General features: G+C 30.4%; 2 protein-coding genes across 2 annotated transcripts; both read right to left on the reverse strand.

Moving 5' to 3' along the window:
• Window positions 1-16: 16 nt before the first annotated feature.
• Window positions 17-6373, reverse strand: LOC135951196 (ATPase family gene 2 protein homolog A). The gene is made up of 3 exons (XM_065500795.1): window positions 5891-6373; window positions 5281-5823; window positions 17-1575 (listed from the first exon to the last, which is right to left on the reverse strand). Exons 1-3 carry the CDS (start codon window positions 6303-6305, stop codon window positions 44-46), a joined length of 2490 nt encoding a protein of 829 aa, XP_065356867.1. The 5' UTR covers window positions 6306-6373; the 3' UTR covers window positions 17-43.
• A 3506-nt stretch (window positions 6374-9879) lies between these two features.
• On the reverse strand, window positions 9880-14613 carry PICK1 (protein interacting with PRKCA 1). Its single transcript, XM_065500451.1, has 3 exons — window positions 14480-14613; window positions 11827-11938; window positions 9880-11764 (listed from the first exon to the last, which is right to left on the reverse strand). Exons 1-3 carry the CDS (start codon window positions 14524-14526, stop codon window positions 10274-10276), a joined length of 1650 nt encoding a protein of 549 aa, XP_065356523.1. The 5' UTR covers window positions 14527-14613; the 3' UTR covers window positions 9880-10273.
• Window positions 14614-17553: the final 2940 nt, after the last annotated feature.

Raw genomic sequence — 17553 nt, forward strand, 5'->3', positions numbered from 1 at the left:
TAAAACAAATTACAAGTTTTCTTTATTTGTAAACAGCATTTATTTATGATTTTTTCATGTAGTCTTCATATAATCGCAACAAATCTGGACTTGTGCGTGGTTGTACCGCTTTCAAAGCGTATTCAAATTGGGACCATGTCACACATGGAGCATCAAAACTATGCTCTAAAGTTTTCAAAGCAGCTTCATGACACACTGCTTGAATTTCAGCACCCGAATAACCTTCAGTTTGATTTACCAGCTCTTGCAAATTAACATCTTCCGCTAAGGGCATTTTTTGTAATTTAATGCGGAAAATTTCTTGACGTGCCTTGGCATCCGGCAAACCCACATAAATGATGCGATCTATACGTCCAGGACGTAATAAAGCCTTATCAATCATGTCGGGACGATTTGTAGCAGCAACAATTGTGACATTCTCTAAAGACTCAACGCCATCCAATTCCGTTAGTAATTGTGTAAGAACTCTTTCTTTAACTGAACTGCCAGATCCCGAAGAAGAGCCATCCGAACGTTCTCCACCTATGGCATCAATTTCATCGAAGAAAACAATAGCCGGTGCTACTTGTCTAGCTTTGCGGAAAACTTCTCTTACAGCACGCTCAGACTCGCCAACCCACATAGAAAATAATTCTGGTCCTTTAATGGATAAAAAGTTAAGCTGGGATTCAGTGGCTAAAGCCTTGGCGATCATGGTTTTGGAACAACCTGGTGGGCCGTACATTAATAGCCCTCTAGGAGGTTTAATGCCCAATCTTTGGAACTGTTCAGCATGTTTCAAAGGCCATTCAATGGCTTGTTTTAACTTTAATTTCAATTCATCTTGACCTCCTATGTCGGTCCACTTAATATTGGGGCATTCTATTAAAACTTCACGCATAGCTGAAGGTTTAACATATGCCAATGCATTATTTAAATTCTCAACTTGTAGCTGTACCGAAGCCGCTGCACTGTGGTGCAATGTCTTTAATGTCGCATTGTAAATAAGATTTGCTAAATCGGCACCCACAAAACCGTGAGTAACCTGTGCGATTTGTTGGACATCCTTTAAAGATAAATTATTTTCAACCTTTCTCAGCAAACATTTAAGGATATCTTGGCGTCCCTCGGGCGTTGGTGGTGCCACCTCAACTTCACAATCTAATCTACCGCATCTTCTTATACTGGGGTTCAACATTTCTAATTGAGAAGTGGTTGCCAATACAAAACATCTTTGAGCTTCTCGTTTATGGGCCAACGCATCCATCATATTCAGAAATGCTACCGAAACTCGTTTAACCACTTCGTTTGTTTCGTGTTTGGGGCATAAATTGTGTACATCTTCTATGACCATTAGAGTAGGCTGTGGATACTGCTGGTAAACTTTATCGAAATAAACAGCCAAATTCTTTTCTGTTTCTCCTAGGAATTTACTAAATAATTCACTGGTGTTTAATTTCAAAATCAATGGTTTAAAGGAGGATTTTGGTAGCAGTTCCTGTTTTTGTAACAGCCTACTACACATGGCTTCGCATATCATAGTTTTACCACAGCCTGAAGAGCCATAAATTAATAAGCCACGAGAAATTTTAACACCTGCAAAAGTTGTTATTTAAAAAAGATAATGTAAGTTTTTTTTTATAATTTCTATTTTATTCAAAGTTAAAAATAAATTGGTATGTAGTTAATGTTATTAACTACATATATTTTTATATATCAGTCGTGATCTGCATTGGTTTTTTATTAATATTAATTTGCTATTCTGAAATACAATTTGTTATTTCTCAACATTAATTTGGATTTCTCGACTTCAATTTGTATTTTCTCAATATTAATTTGGATTTCTGAATTTCAATTTATTTCTCAATATTAATTTGGATTTCTTGATTTCAATTTGTTTTTTTCTCAATATAAATTTGGATTTTCTCAATTTCAACTTGAAATGGTGTAGTAAAAAACTAGATCTGTATGTGTTGAGAAAATAAGTGGAAAAAAATTCCGAAAAATTTAATTTAAAAAAATCTATATAAAATTTAATTTAAAAAAATCTATATCAGCTCAGGTTGTACTTCGGATTTATTGCAGAGCTTAACCCGACAATATTGTCCGTTTAAATTAGAAAATTAAATAAAATAATCAACGACCCAAAACAACATTCGTTGTTAAGTTTAAAAAACTGAATGTTTATTATACAAATTTATATAAAGGTATAAAAATGGCTACCAATCATTGGTAAAATCATTGATGAAGCATAACTTAAAGTAGTTCCATTTTGGGTTAAACACCAATGAATTTAACACATCGAGCCCTAACCGCGAAAATAACGTAAGCGCCAAAAATCAAATTTTATAGGAGAGAGTTTTTTTCGTTTTTTTGTTAATTTGTGCGAAGGATTTCTTTAAAAATTAAAATCTAGTCTATTAATGGTACATGCGATAAGTGCATTTTTAAGTTAATTTTGTGAGCAACAAATTTGTTTTGGAGCTTACGTTATTTTTACCGTCTCTATTACAGGCAAATGAGACTAAATTGTGGCGCATACGATAAATGCTTTACAAAGAAAAATTTCGAAAAAATATATTTTCTAAATTAAACAGTAAATTAAACATTTGTTATAAATCATGGTAAAGATTTAACATAATATAGTAGGTGCTTAGGAAATTAAGGCACATCTTCTTCATATGATTCGTTTAAGGCGTCTTTAATATTTTGGGAATGTTTTAGGCCAATATATTCGTTATGAAAACATTGAGGAATACTATTTTTATTGCAAAGAGTTTTTATGTCATTGAAATTATGTGACGAAATTTTTAATTCTGTGTTGTATAGCGGAGGAGGTCCACCGTAGAAGTATTTAAATCAATGTTAATAGTCTTTTCCTCGCTTTTGTCTAAATAGCTGTATTTAAATGTAATCTTATTTTCTTTGGAAGAAGCAGATCAGAAAACATTTTCCAGTTTAGAAAATCAGAGTGCTTAAACGGTATACACTCATAACCGTAAGGGTTTGTTCTTGCACTTCTAATAACTGTAGGCCACTCAATAGGAGCCCATACAGTTCGGTTTCGAGTAAATGATTCTATTGTGCTGTGAATAGAATCAATAAGCATCATGGTAAGACCTGGTAGTAAGTAAGTGATTTTAATAGATTTAATGAATTTGGATTATATAATGAATGCGATAGCTATCATGGTTAACATGATAGCTATCGCAATACAAACTTAAATCGTTCACAGTTTTCCGTTCGTCTAAAATAAGGAGATATTTGTACATTGCAGTACAAATTTTATTACAATATCGTTTGCCGTCTTTTTCACCCCATAAAAAACACAATCCATAAACACTTAAATTGTAATACTAGTATTTTCTTGAATAAAACAGTGTAATATTTATACCCTACACCACCATAGTGGGGAGAGTATTATGCGTTTGTGCAGATGTTTGTAACGCCCCAAAATATTAGTCTAGCACCCACCTTAAAGTATACCGATCAATTCAGGCTCCAAGAACGGAGCCTATTGAAACTTGATTAAATCGGTCCATTATTTCACCTAGCCCCCATACAAATGTCCTACCGAAATTGGACTTTATCGGACATAAATGTTTAATTTATATATTTATATCTACAAATTTCGCTCCAAATAAGTTTTATATATACGGAATTCATGTCACCAAATGTTATTGTGATCGGCCCATAATTAGTTATAGCTCCCATATAAGACCCGCTTCCTAAAATCACTTTAACGTGCATAAATCTCTTAAAAATGTTGGTATACACATAAAATTCAACATAAATAACTTTCATTACATCAATCGATAGGGGATTTTGTCTATTTTTCAAATATATATAATTTTTGACAATCGTAAAAATCATGGAATAGTTGTTTGAAAAATATGACAAAAATTGCATTTTATTGAGTTTTTGCAAAGATACAAATCTTTAAAATTTAAGTTAAATTTTTATTTATGAATATTTTGTAATGAAATTTTACAGTTATATAGTTTTTTCTATTGAAAATGGAAAAGTAAAAACAGATTTATAATCAGGAATCCCGCAATTCCCAAAAAAGTGTTGAAAAATCCCAAAAATGGTCTTTTTTAGTTTTTTGGCTACAATATCCATACTAAGGGCGGGGTTATCGGGACCATTTACAATTAAAAACATATTTGGCCATCTAAAATTGGTTACTATATTTTGATATCGAGTATTCGATTTGAGAATTTTTGCCCTAAGTTGAATTTTAGATAAAAAATAGGCGTTTTTTGGTTGGACCTGGTCCTCTCGGTATCAACAATTTTCAAATTTCTTCTCATTTAGAATATTTAATGTGAAGTTTAAAAAAGTATAAATTCCTTTACACCTTTTAAGAAATTTTGTAGATAACTTAAAATGGAAAAAAGTACATTTTTTCCAAAAAACTATCGAAAAATCGCCTTTTAAAAATTTTTAAATTCAAATGCATATAACTTTGGAGTAAGGCACAATTTTTAAACAATTCTTTTTTTGTTTGACATATACATTTGTTAGTCCAATAAAATAAAAATGGAGAAAATCGGGAAATAAATGTTATAAAAAACGAGTAGGATGGGTAAAAATTTTGAAAATTTAACTTTCAAATGTGTAAATCTCCTAAGTTATAAGAGATAATTGATAGCTACGACGAGGTTTTTTGTAGTGCTCGATGAGGAAATTCTATATGTGTAAGTTTTTTGAAATCGAAACACAGCCGAAGAAATAGGATCGTTTTAAAAATTGAACATACCCGAGGTGTCCTACTTTGGGGTACCCTGGCCGCACCCCTAGTAGGCCCATCCGGTCAAAATTCAAAACTTAAACTCGACAACACCTCCTCTTTCCGATTCCATTCAAATCGGTCTAAGGCTTTAGAAGTTACAGATTTATTTCCCTCTTTTTTTTCTCATACCACTGTGTGTCGCTTACGTTATTTTTGCGGTAAAGCAATTATTTGAAATTGCGATATCTCTGTATATATAAACACTTAATTTTCATTATTTCGTGTGTTGATGCGCACGAAAGTTTTCTATCGATTTTCATTAAAAAGTAAATTTTGAAAAAAATTTCGCTTACGTTATTTTTGCGGTTAGGGCTCGACATGGTTGTTATAGGACGGAAGTCACCCAAATTGCTGAATTGTATATATGTATATTAGAAGTGTTGTACAATATGTTATGAAATATTGTTAGAGCTACTTTCTATTTTTTTTTCTGGATAATAGCGAAACTTATTTTTCGTTTTGCAAAGAATACTGGAAATCTTTTCATTACAACTAAATTTACTTACCTTGAGGGATTTTCCTTAAACCCAATGCAAAGTCTATAGATTCTTCGATGATTTCCAACTGTTTGCTTAAACCACCAATATCCTTATTCGTTACCAAATATTTTGATAAATCCTCGGATTCGTCATCAGAATTGGGTATATTTTCCGTTGATACTTCTATTGTGGTGGAGTTGGTAACTTTAAAAATATCTTCCCCAGGTGAATGTTTATTAATATTTAAATTATTTAAAGATGTTTCCAGAACGCTGGAGGGATCGTCATTACTATTAGTATTTACAGCTGACCAATAAATAATCTTCAATGTTAAAGGCTTATTGAAAAAATTAAAGTATACCACAGAGTCTAAAGTAAAGGATAAATTTCTTAAAGCCAATTTCAATAAACGGTCGACATCTTTGAGTTGTTGGCTATTTAATGGTTCATCATCTTGGTTAGCTGTTTGTATTTGCAATAATAATGTTTTGGCTACTTTGGGTTGTCCATTAGGCACAGCCTCAATTCTTAAACATTGATATTTCAAGCTTGACCAATATGTATTGTAATCTGGCACATAAAAAAAACAAAATAATCAAATAAAAACACAAATATTGAGTTTTTATTAACAACTTACCTTCTTCGCTAACAAATATTGTTGTTAAAAATTTTTCCGGTATGGGCCATATGCTACGTACTAAATCAAATGTATTTTTTGTTTTTATAACCACCTGTTGTCCAATATGCCAACCAGCCAAACGTATGGCTCCTTCCGATATGAATATTAGATTATTTACATATTTTGCCGGCATTTCTTTGATTTCTTCTATATCAAATTTTCGCTTTTCATAACTGCCCGTATGTAAAGTACCTTTTCTTATATATTCCAAATGTTCGCCTTTGTCGGTTTCAGATTGTTGGTCCTGTATAGGACATTTTTGTTCATGTTTTTCTCGTTCTTTTGTTGTAATGTGTACATCACATTTTTCACAATGATACCATGACGGTGTAGCACTAGCGACATTCTTTTTATTTGATGATTTAGGAGGCATTTTTTGGGGATAGTTTTTGTAAAATGTTTATGTTTATAAAACACATGCACGGAATTGAATGGGAGGAAATATGTATGTGGTGTTTGTTTATTATTTACATTTAGACAATGCTTATCATTCACAATATTCGTGTTTACAACAGCTGTTTGATTTTATATTATTCAGAGAGGGGACATCTTAACTATTCAATAAAAAGTTATGAATCAAAAGTTAGAGTTAAATAAAAACTTGTTTTTTCATGAGTGGTATTACGGAGCCATCACCATTATTAGAAGGAGCATCATCCTAGAACTACCAATCGACATATGGCAAAATCACAAATTTTTTTAAAATCTGGATATGAACAAATTTATTATTTTTTTTTTAATGTTATAATGATTTATGTCATACAAATCTCAACCATATCAAATTCATCCGCGTGAAAGACATTCACCAAAGCATAATATTGTCAAAAATACATTTCTTTGGTTTCAGGTTTATCTAAAAGCTGAATTTCAAAAATGTATTATTTAAAATGACCTTTGGAACGTTTTGCCGAATTATGCAAAAAAGAATTGATGGTAAAAGTTGTACAAAAATATTTTTGAATTCTACGCTTGATGCTTAACATAATGCAGAAACATGAAATTATCATAAAAAGTTTAAAAGTTAATTTTGTTCAAAGTATAGCATTGTAAACAAAATTCCAAGTAATTTCTATGAAAAAATTACATTTATAAATTTATTGTTTTATTTTTGAAATTATAGTGATTTTATTTGCGCGATTTTTAGGAATTTGTGTTTACACAGTTTCTCCTTAGAGTGACTATATAGTATCCTAAAATGCAAAATAACGTAACGTCACTTTTCATAAGTTTATAGGAGAAGCAAAAAACGATATAAAATGAAAACTACTTGAGATATTGAAACAAAATATTAAAATTTTAATTACAATTAAAATAAAATTAATTACTCTAGAAATATATTTTATGAAAAAAAAATAATTTTTTCAAAGCACACTTTAAGATATGTGGCTTACGTTTTTTTGAATTGTTATTTTCTGAAACAAAAAAACGTATCATAAATATAAATTTTTATGAAAAAATAAAAACTTAAACGTAACAAGTCCACTTTTGATTGAAATTAAGATTTTGATGCAGAAAGATAGTAAAACATAAGATACATATTTTGCAATAAAAATTTTTGTTATTTTGTTTCTAACTGATGATTTTTCAATGATACGCAAAAGTGCTAACTCCACAAAAAAAATAATAATAAGAAAACATGCTAAGTCCAGCAAAAAACATTGAATATGCTATTTAAATCTACTTTTTCAATACTATTTGCTATAATACTTTGAAGATTAACATTTTTCGGTGTAATCACTATAGTATGGTTACACAATTCACTGTAAAATAAAAAAAAAAAATTTTGAAGAAATAATAAAAAACTAATTTATTTAAGATTTTGAGTTATTTTGTTTTACAGCAATGAAATAAGACTGTTTTTTGTTATGTATTTAAATAATATAAAATAATAAAACCAATTTGTAAAATAATAAAACACGAGAAATTAAAACTTATTATAAGAAAATGTGCTAAGTCCAGCCAAAAAACACAAAATCATAAAAATCAAAAGAGCTAAGTCCCTAAAAATGGCTAATTTTTTAAACTAAAAAAGTTTCTTCATTAAATTTTCATTAAGACTGCAAAAAATATTCAATTGCAATAAATTTATTTAAAAACAAGTAAGAGTGCTATATTCGGCTGTGCCGAATCTTATATACCCTTCACCAAATTATACTTCAAAATTTTAAATATTTTTAGGTAAACAAAATTTAATTTGTTTTCAGTTGTTTTTTGAATTTTTTGGAAAAAAAAATTTTTCGATTGTTATTTTATTTTTTTTAAATTTTAAAAAAATTTTTTTTTTTAAATTTAAAATTTTTTTTTTTTTAAATTTTAAAAATTTTTTTTTTAAATTTTCAATTTTTTTTTTGTTTTTTCAATTTTTTTTTTTAAAAAAAAAAATTCGGGTTCAAAATTTTTTTTCCCGATTTTGACCCATTGTAGGTCCAACTTACTATTATATACGTCGTTGCAAATGTCTTTGAAATATCTATCATTAGATATCCATATTGTCTATATTAATGTCTTAGTAATCCAGATATAGGTAAAAAAATAGGTCAAAAATCGAGGTTGTCTTGGTTTTTTCCTCATATCTCAGCCATTTGTGGACCGATTTTGCTGATTTTAAATAGCAAAATTCTCGAAAGCATGTCTGACAGAATTATTGAAGATTTGGATCCTGAAGATATCTGGGGTCTTCAGAAAACTGATTTCAACAGACAGACAGACAGACAGACAGACAGACAGACAGACAGACGGACAGACGGACATGGCTTAATCGACTCTGCTATCTATAAGGATCCAGAATATATATACTTTATAGGGTCGGAAATGAAAAATGTAGAAATTACAAACGGAATGACAAACTTATATATACCCTTCTCACGAAGATGAAGGGTATAAAAATAGGATACTACCTAAAATAAGATAAATACGATTTATTAATTAATTACTCAAAGCGTATACGTTATTTTGTTTAAGAAAATCATGTACATGATGATACTTTAGTTTAAATTTTGGTTATAACTTGGTTACTTTTGATAGTTTAAAATTTTGTACACATATGTAATATGATGTAGTGAATCGTAATCAATAATAAAATCAATTTCGAATTTTTTGATGATACGTTGTTTTGCATTTTAGGTGACTTGTTTGGTTTATGCACCGTAATCCTAATAAAAAATAATGTTTTTAATTTGCGCTTTTGGTGTGCCTCTCACTTAAACATTGAGTAAATAATTCCGCGATATTCGCATATGAGTAACTAAAGAACCAAACTACACACAGTAGGTCCACACAAATCTTTGTATTCACTGTGAGGAAGATGTAGATAAATGTGTCAATGATTTCAGGTCATTAATTGTATCGGCTCTAAATCATTCTAACCCCCATTGACACGTAGTGTAGTTATGTGTTAACTAATAGTTAAACTGTAGGTTAAAATTATTTTTGTATGTTAATTAAATACAGTCTTTCAACCAAACTCACCGACAAATGTTTCAGAACATAAGGAACCACCTGTGTCTACATTATCTAATGACATATTAGCTATAAGTCCAGAAGACATAAAAGTTATTAAAGATACTTTTTTATATTGTCCTGCAAAGAGCCCTATCTATAGCCAGAGTATTAACCTGGGGACTAAACAAAAGACTGGAAGATCGACAGATTCGATGAAATGCTGAATAAATTAAACGATGCACATCTCCAAAACAAAGACTTGTTTATTAGCACTGTTGTTGAAATTGAGGGTGAAACATGTAGCATATATTCGGTTTTTAGGGCAAATCTACAACAACAATAGATTGCGAAGGAAGTTGCCACACAAGGCATGAGTTGGAACCAACTGAAAACATGAGAATTAGATAGATCTAAACGAAAAGAATTTGGAATGGCGCTATGATCCTTATGGGATCTAAATGAAATAATAATAAATTTACGCTGATCAAAAAATTATTTAACAATCATTATTTTCGCTTTGAGAAATGATTATTCAAATGTATAATATATTATTTATTAACACATATTTTCATATATAAATGTGGTAAATACATAGTCCATATACATATGTAGTACATGTGGTATATAAGTGTTATAAATATACAATTGATAGACTCGTACAGAAATACAATGTATGTGTGTATGTATGTATGTATATTGTTAATAAATATATAAGCTGAAAAACTTAATTAAAATAAGAAAACCAAATTAATTCTACATTGAAAAGTTTTATATAGAATTGTACTCATAATAGTTTAAGTAAAAATGAATCATAGTAGTATAAGTATCAGTATTAAACTAGCTAAATTTTGTATTAACTGGGACGAATTAATTACAGTATAATCGATCTACTATTGTAGTTTACTGCAATAGCAAATCGGTTTCCAGAGCATTAGCAGCCATTAAATCATTTCCCAATTGAGATGTAGCGGCTGACATTGTTGTTTGTTTTGTTTCAAATTGTGTTGTTGTGTCGGCGGCGGCGGCGGCTGTTGTAATGCCAGATGATTGATTTAGGAATAAATCAAAATCATAGAAACCATTCGGTGATGCGATTTTATTTATACATGGCGTTGAGGAAATTGAGTTGGAACTTAAGTCTATACCCAATAAACCCAGATCTTTAAGAAGTTGATCATTTTCATTGGTTGTTTCCGCCATTAGATTATCAGATGGATTGTCTGTTAGAGATAAAATATCTTGCACTTTTGCGGGTACATTAATTATAGGTGCTGGCTGTTCGACAGCTTCGAGACCACAGATAACATCACCTCTATCGTCAGTATGCGTTGAATTTGTGGCTTTTTGTTTTCCTGTTGCATTCGATTCTTGCTTTTGTTCCTCTTCCTCGTTGTCATCCAATTTTTGTGGTTCCAAGACGCTAGATTTATATTGGAAGTCGGTGTCTTTAAAATCGACCTCTATGGGAAATAGATTTGGTATTGTATCCATTCTTTCGGTAATGGTCTTATTTAATTGAGCCAAACTGTCGAGTAGATTTCTAAGTTGCTTCGACAAGTCATTGGCATGTTTGCATTCCAACAGTTCCATTTTCTCCAAAACATCTGTTCTCAATTTGGCAAATTTACCTCTAGCATCTTGACGGCATCTCAATATTAGACGATATTCATAGTTGCCCGTTTCAACGCGATACAGTGGTTCCTGTATGGCGGCAAAACTATGCTCCTCATCGTCCATTTCTTTGACTTTCAAACAATAGGATAAATAGGTAAATTTGGCATCCATATAACGTCTTACAGTTAGTTTCGTATCGGGTATGGCCTTGTGAAGATATGTGCCCAAATCATCGAGAATCGGTTTAATATTTTTAATGACTGCCAATCCGTCTTTCTCCAAATTTCGATGTAAATCACCAAACATACGAAAAGCTTCAGAAGCTCTTAGCTGAGGTTCTCTTGTGCTGATACGCATAAAGCAATCGCCGAACGCACGGTACGTTTGCAACAGATCATAATAGGCTTTTAACATGCGCCGAGCATGATCCACCATACCTTTGTACATCATTTCCGTGCCCTCCAATTCTTCTAGCCGTTTCACCAAAGAGTCATTGCATAATATTGCCCTAGACAAACCCAGAGTATCGGCCGTATTACTGGACATATTGTCCACTATACGATGCTTTAGTTTTTTCAATATTATATCGAGTGATTTTCCTCTTTCCGGATCAGCGTGTAGTTTATTGTAGTGTATGACCACTTGCTGTGTTGCTGTCTGAATCATTTTGGCCACTTGTACTTTTGTTTTGCCCTTAACACTTGTGCTATTTATGGCCAACAGCTCATCGCCGCTCTCTAAAGAACCCTCTCTGGCAGCTGGTGTACCATCAAATACCTACAATTTAATTCAAATTGGAATAAGTTACGTATTTATTTTAAATGGATCAGAAATATTACCTGTACTATATATAAGCAAGGACATAAAGGCGCTCCTCCACCTATGCTTATACCAATTAGATTGGTATCATCTTTGACTACAACTACTGACTTGGTGCTAACGGTCATACCCCTAGGAATATAGAAATTTCAAATTAATAGAGAGATTTCATTTCGATAGATACATACATATGTATATAAATACTATAAAATTTTATAAAGGAAAGGCTGCTAAGATATAAAAAACATAGAAACAACAAGCAGGATTTATGAGCGCAATACAATAATTACTCTTAGTGTATAAAAATTAGCGATTTAAAGTTGGCATATGTATATATATATAAATAATATAATTTTAGTATCTAATATATAATCATACTTATCCATTACTATAATTTATTTGCAGTATTTCTAAGGTCCAGTTTGTGGATTTGTAATTAATAATGTTTATCTATCTATCTATTGATCTTAGTTTATTCCTAACTCACCAACCAAGAACACAACTAATTTTGCTATAGAGTTTATATCATAATGTAGATTAAGGTATTTACAGGCGATAATAATGCAATTTCATCGTCTAAACAGAACAAATAACATAGTCATGTATTGAGGTTAAAATTTTATTGGTATAAGCCTATTTGCAATAGATTTCAATTGAAAAAAATTTGAATAATTCAGCCATTTTGTAATAAATTTTAATTAAAGAAAACTTGAATGATTCAATAAGGAATTAATTCAATATACATATGGGGGATTTCACGTCAAGTGAACCAACTTTTAAAATCGATGTCTTCCGATCGGATCTATTGGATAGTAATTCAGACACAATTTTTCAACAAGATCGGTCAAGAACTCTCGTGCTTAGACATTCTTTTTAAATTTTTTTTTTTACTCAAATGAAAGCTTAGGTCCATTCCTTTAAGAGCTTTTTGGTCTCTTAGTGGGAAGCGAGTGGGATAGTATCAAAATAAATGTTTTAACATGTATGTCTCGAGTTACAATATATTTATTTTGATAGATAGACCACTCGCATCCCACTAAAAGACCAAAGAGCTCTTAAAGAAATGGACCTAAGCTTTCATTTGAGTAAAAAAAAATTTTAAAAAGAATGTCTAAGTCCGAGAGTTCTTGACCGATCTTGTTGAAAAATTGTGTCTGAATTACTATCCAATAGGTCCGATCGGAAGACATCGATTTTAAAAGTTGGTTCACTTGACGTGAAATCCCCCATATAATAATTTGAATAGGCTTGTAGTGCTAAGGACAACAACGAATTAATTCGTGGAATTGTAAAGAGGATATAAATTTGATTTTGAAAATTAACCTAAGATTTAATTCTTCCAAAAGCATAAAATGGAAAAACGAATGTACATTTTATGGAATTCAAGGACTATTTATGGCCCGTATACAATGTACTAAATATAACTTCAATACTATTCTACCTGTAGATTCTACTCTATATAATGGAATGTGAAATGAGTTTTAAAGAAACACTTGTAAACTTAACTTAAACTCAATTGTTAATGAACATGTGATCTTAATCATTTAGCACGTTTTCGGGCAATTTACAAATCAAGTCGCAAAAAAACTTTTTCAAATTATTTAAAAAATGTTAGGTTTAAATAAAAAATGTTGCAATTTTCAATATGTAATTCGTAATAGATTTTTTCTTATCGAACAAAACTATTGTAACGTAATTTTCATACATTTTCATTTCAATGCCGGAATTTAAAATATTTGTTCGATTCAAAATCGATACAAATTTCTTTAATATAAACTCGTAGGTAGGATCTTAAAATAAACCAAAAAGTTTCATATAAGTACATATGATCGCTAGCTATCAATACTAATACATTTGTTCAACTACCACTTACAATCTTTCTAATTCGAACTTTTGTCTAGCAAGTTCAGTAAACCTATCAGCCTCAAACGCTGATGCGGTATAAACGACGGTGGCAGTCACGTCACTTGAAAGCAAATTATCGTCAACAAGCTGACAAACGGATGCAGCTGAATCATCAGTATCTAACGTTAATGACGATTCTTCTGTAGAGCCCGTATTAGTAGCTCCAGTGCCTGAAGCTGCTTCAACTGGTAGTGATGGTGGTATGGCTAATAATTCACCCATTTTGGGTTCAATGGTATCCGTACATATCGGTGTTATATCAAAGCTTTGAAGTAAAAACACAATGTAGGTTAAAAGGCTGATGTCTTACAACCTCATTTCTTACTAATCAATTGAAAAATATTCACTGCAATGTAGTACTTACGATAAGGCCTCAATGGGTAGTAACGGTGTGGTAGTAGTAGTATTGTCTTCCATTGCTGATTTTGAACTATTTTATTTTCAGTTTGTGTACAAATATATATTTACAAATGTTTTTCGGTTTATTTTTTAATTTTTGTTATAATTAAAATACAAAAAAGATGTATCAAAAGATTTTGTGTTTTGCAAAAGAAATAAGAATTTAAAGTATTGATTTGTAACCAACATAAGAAAACACAACATCGACAAATTCAAAGACACTCCAGTAACACTCTTAAACATGCACACACTCTCATACTCATGCAAAATTCAGAAACATTCAACCACCACAAACAAGAACATTCAACATATGTTGAATAATTATTTCGGCACAAGCCAAGAAACAAATATAAAATAGCGAAAACTTACATTTTATCTTCTTCGAAGAAGAAATCATCATCTAAATCCGTTAACATTTTGCAAAATTAATTCAATTTTAATGAAAAATTCCAATATGAACCGTTACAAATAAACTAAATTGTGTAAATAAGTTTATTTTTATTTTTTTTACGGAAATACACAGAAAAACAATTTACCAAAGAATTGAAGTATACTTTTCGGGGAGCACTTACTGATAACAAAAGGCGAATCATTCACAATAACACCTCAACGCTGACAGTTGTCAAAGTTAATAAACAATTACAGGGCTGTTATATACGAATGAAATTTAAATCCCAAAGTGTTGGCAATAAAGATTTATTAAATCTAGCGATTTTAGCTAAAACACTACAACTAGAATGTACATTAGACAATACCTCAAAAACAAAAAATACGTCGTACACCCCCTACTATAAAGTATGTCCGTAAGGCAGTTAAGAAAATTGTTTAATTTTTTTTTTGCCTTTTTACATTTTTCGTTATATTTTTTTGTAAATGTCGACTGTTCTGCAGGTATTATCGAACTACTTCTTTATCAAAAGTTTAATGATTTCTTGTAAGCTTTAATTTTATGACATTAGGTTGGTCATCGAGCAACATTAGTAATCTCGAGACAAAAGCTATGTTCAATAACTAAAAGTTGTTACTAGTTAGTAACAATTGTTACTGGAAAAGCGTTCATTAACTCAAAAACTTGCAAGTAGAGAAAAAATCAAGAGCGTATAAATTTTAGAGTGTTCTCTCGTTGCAAACTATTACAAGTTCTATTTTGAACTCGTAATAGTTAGCAGCATAGAGAATTATACATAGAGACGAGACACTCTGATTTGTCAAACAAAAATACAACAAATAATATTTCTGATACAACAACAAAATACATTGACTAGCATGTATTTTGTTGTTGCAAGAGATAGGTTTTTGACAACAGACTTAGGTTTTTGACAATTCCGTCTCGTCTCTATGTTACCCTATGGTTAGCAGCTTATATTTTATATGTTTTGTGTTATTGTTTATTTATTTAAAATTTTATTTTTCTGGTGAAAAAATGCAAAAACAAAAGAATTTTCAATAAAATTGAAGAAAATGTGAGTATTTATACATTTTAAAAGGCATAAAATAAGGAAATTGTGTGTATAAAACAATTGTTACTGGAAAAGCGTTTATTTACTTTTTACTATTTTTGAGAATTTAAGAGAGTAATTTTGTAAATTTTGATTTTATTCTCTCGTTGCAAGTATTTACTGGGAAAGTAAATGAACAGACCTAAAATCATTGATATATCATAAATTAAGATCCGACTGTGAATGCCAAAGACATAACGAAATATGTAAAACCGTAACTGCCTTGTATTTTTTTTGCTTGTAAGGTTGTACGCTCTAATGTACATTGTATCCCGAACATGGTAATACAGTAGTTTTGACTTACTTGTGTTTTGTATATTTATTTACCAAACTCCATATAAATTCGTTAATTTAAGTCCATTGTTCATAAAAAAAAGACTTTGGTAGGAATAAAGTCGATGAATCCATTACGTTATCCCCAAAAAAGTCGTCTTTTTATTAATTTTTGATGTACAAATTGTATAAAATTCTAATCAATAAATCTAGCGACCATATATTTAGACCCTAAACCTCCATAGGGAGAGGGTATATTGCGTTAGTGCTTATGTTTGTAACGCCCAAAAATTTTAGTCCAACTTGAAGTATACCGATCGACTCGAGAATCACTTTTCGAGTAGATTTTATAAGATGTAAACTTTGTGCGAAAAGTACAGGTCGCAATATTGATGATATCTCGATCATATTCGTCACATTACTTTTTTTCGACCCAAGGACGAAGACTATTGAAACTGGTTCAAATTGTTACATTATTTTACCAAGCTCCTATACAAATATCCTCCCGAAATAGGACTTTTTTAACATAAATGTCTTTATATATCGACACAAATTTCATCACAAAAAATATAAAAAGAAACCACCATAGCACCCATATAAGGCCCACTTTAACGATTATAAATCTCTTAAAAATATAGAAATAAATCAAGCGACTAATTTTCTTACTTGGTTTTACATTAAAATAGGTTGAAAAGTAGAAAAAGTTTACTATTCAAAAATTAAAAAAAGTCGAAAGTTCGAAAAGTAGACTTTTAAAAAAGCGAAAAGACAAAAAGGAAGATAATTTATAATTCTATTAAAACATTGAGAATATATGATTCCTTTTAAACTACACAAATTCTAGTTGAAATTGCGAAAATAGAAATTGTATAGTGAAAATCAAATTGAAATTCTGGAAATTCAGGAAAACAAAATAATCACCCTTATCGTGGTTGGCGTAACGTCTTACGCCTACGACAGAATATTGAGAAAAAGACAAATTGAAAATGAGATGTCCAAATTAATATAGAGAAAATAGAATTTAAAATTCAGAAAAGCACATTAATTTGAGAAAAATAAATGAAATTGAGAAAATAAAAACTAATGTCAAGAAATTAAAAATTTGTAGGTATGTTATTTTTTTTTAAATAATTTTATAATTTGTGAACAAATAGAAAACAGTATTTCAGAATAATGTTTTCCTAAGTTCTTCGTGGCCCCATGAATTGTTTATACGGACACTTAGATGGCCGCGTACTCCCACTTGAGAACCATTGCCATAGAGAAACACACAGTTTACTTTCAATTTCACCTCTAGTTCTACCCTATGCCCCTAAATCAGAAACAGGAACTGAAAATAATTTTAAAAAATTTTTATAAGACACCCAAAATTTATTTTAAAACTTATTTGATTTTCATACAATTTTTTAAAATATCTGTTTTAAAACACATAAGCAAACCCATTTTAATAGAATGTACATTTTAGAAAAAAAAACTACCATAGACCGGTTTTTTAAGCAAACAAAACATCGTATACATTCAGTAATAAAGATTTTCTTTTAACCACATATTAGCCACACAAACAACTTGTTGCCATAGTGATCACTTTTCGAAGCAAATGAAAAACACTGTAAACAATCTTTAATAAGGAATTTCTTTTAACAATTTGAAGATAGCTAATAAAAGAACAAT

Source organism: Calliphora vicina, chromosome 2 (assembly GCF_958450345.1).
Source record: "Calliphora vicina chromosome 2, idCalVici1.1, whole genome shotgun sequence".
In the NCBI taxonomy this organism is placed as follows: domain Eukaryota; kingdom Metazoa; phylum Arthropoda; class Insecta; order Diptera; family Calliphoridae; genus Calliphora; species Calliphora vicina.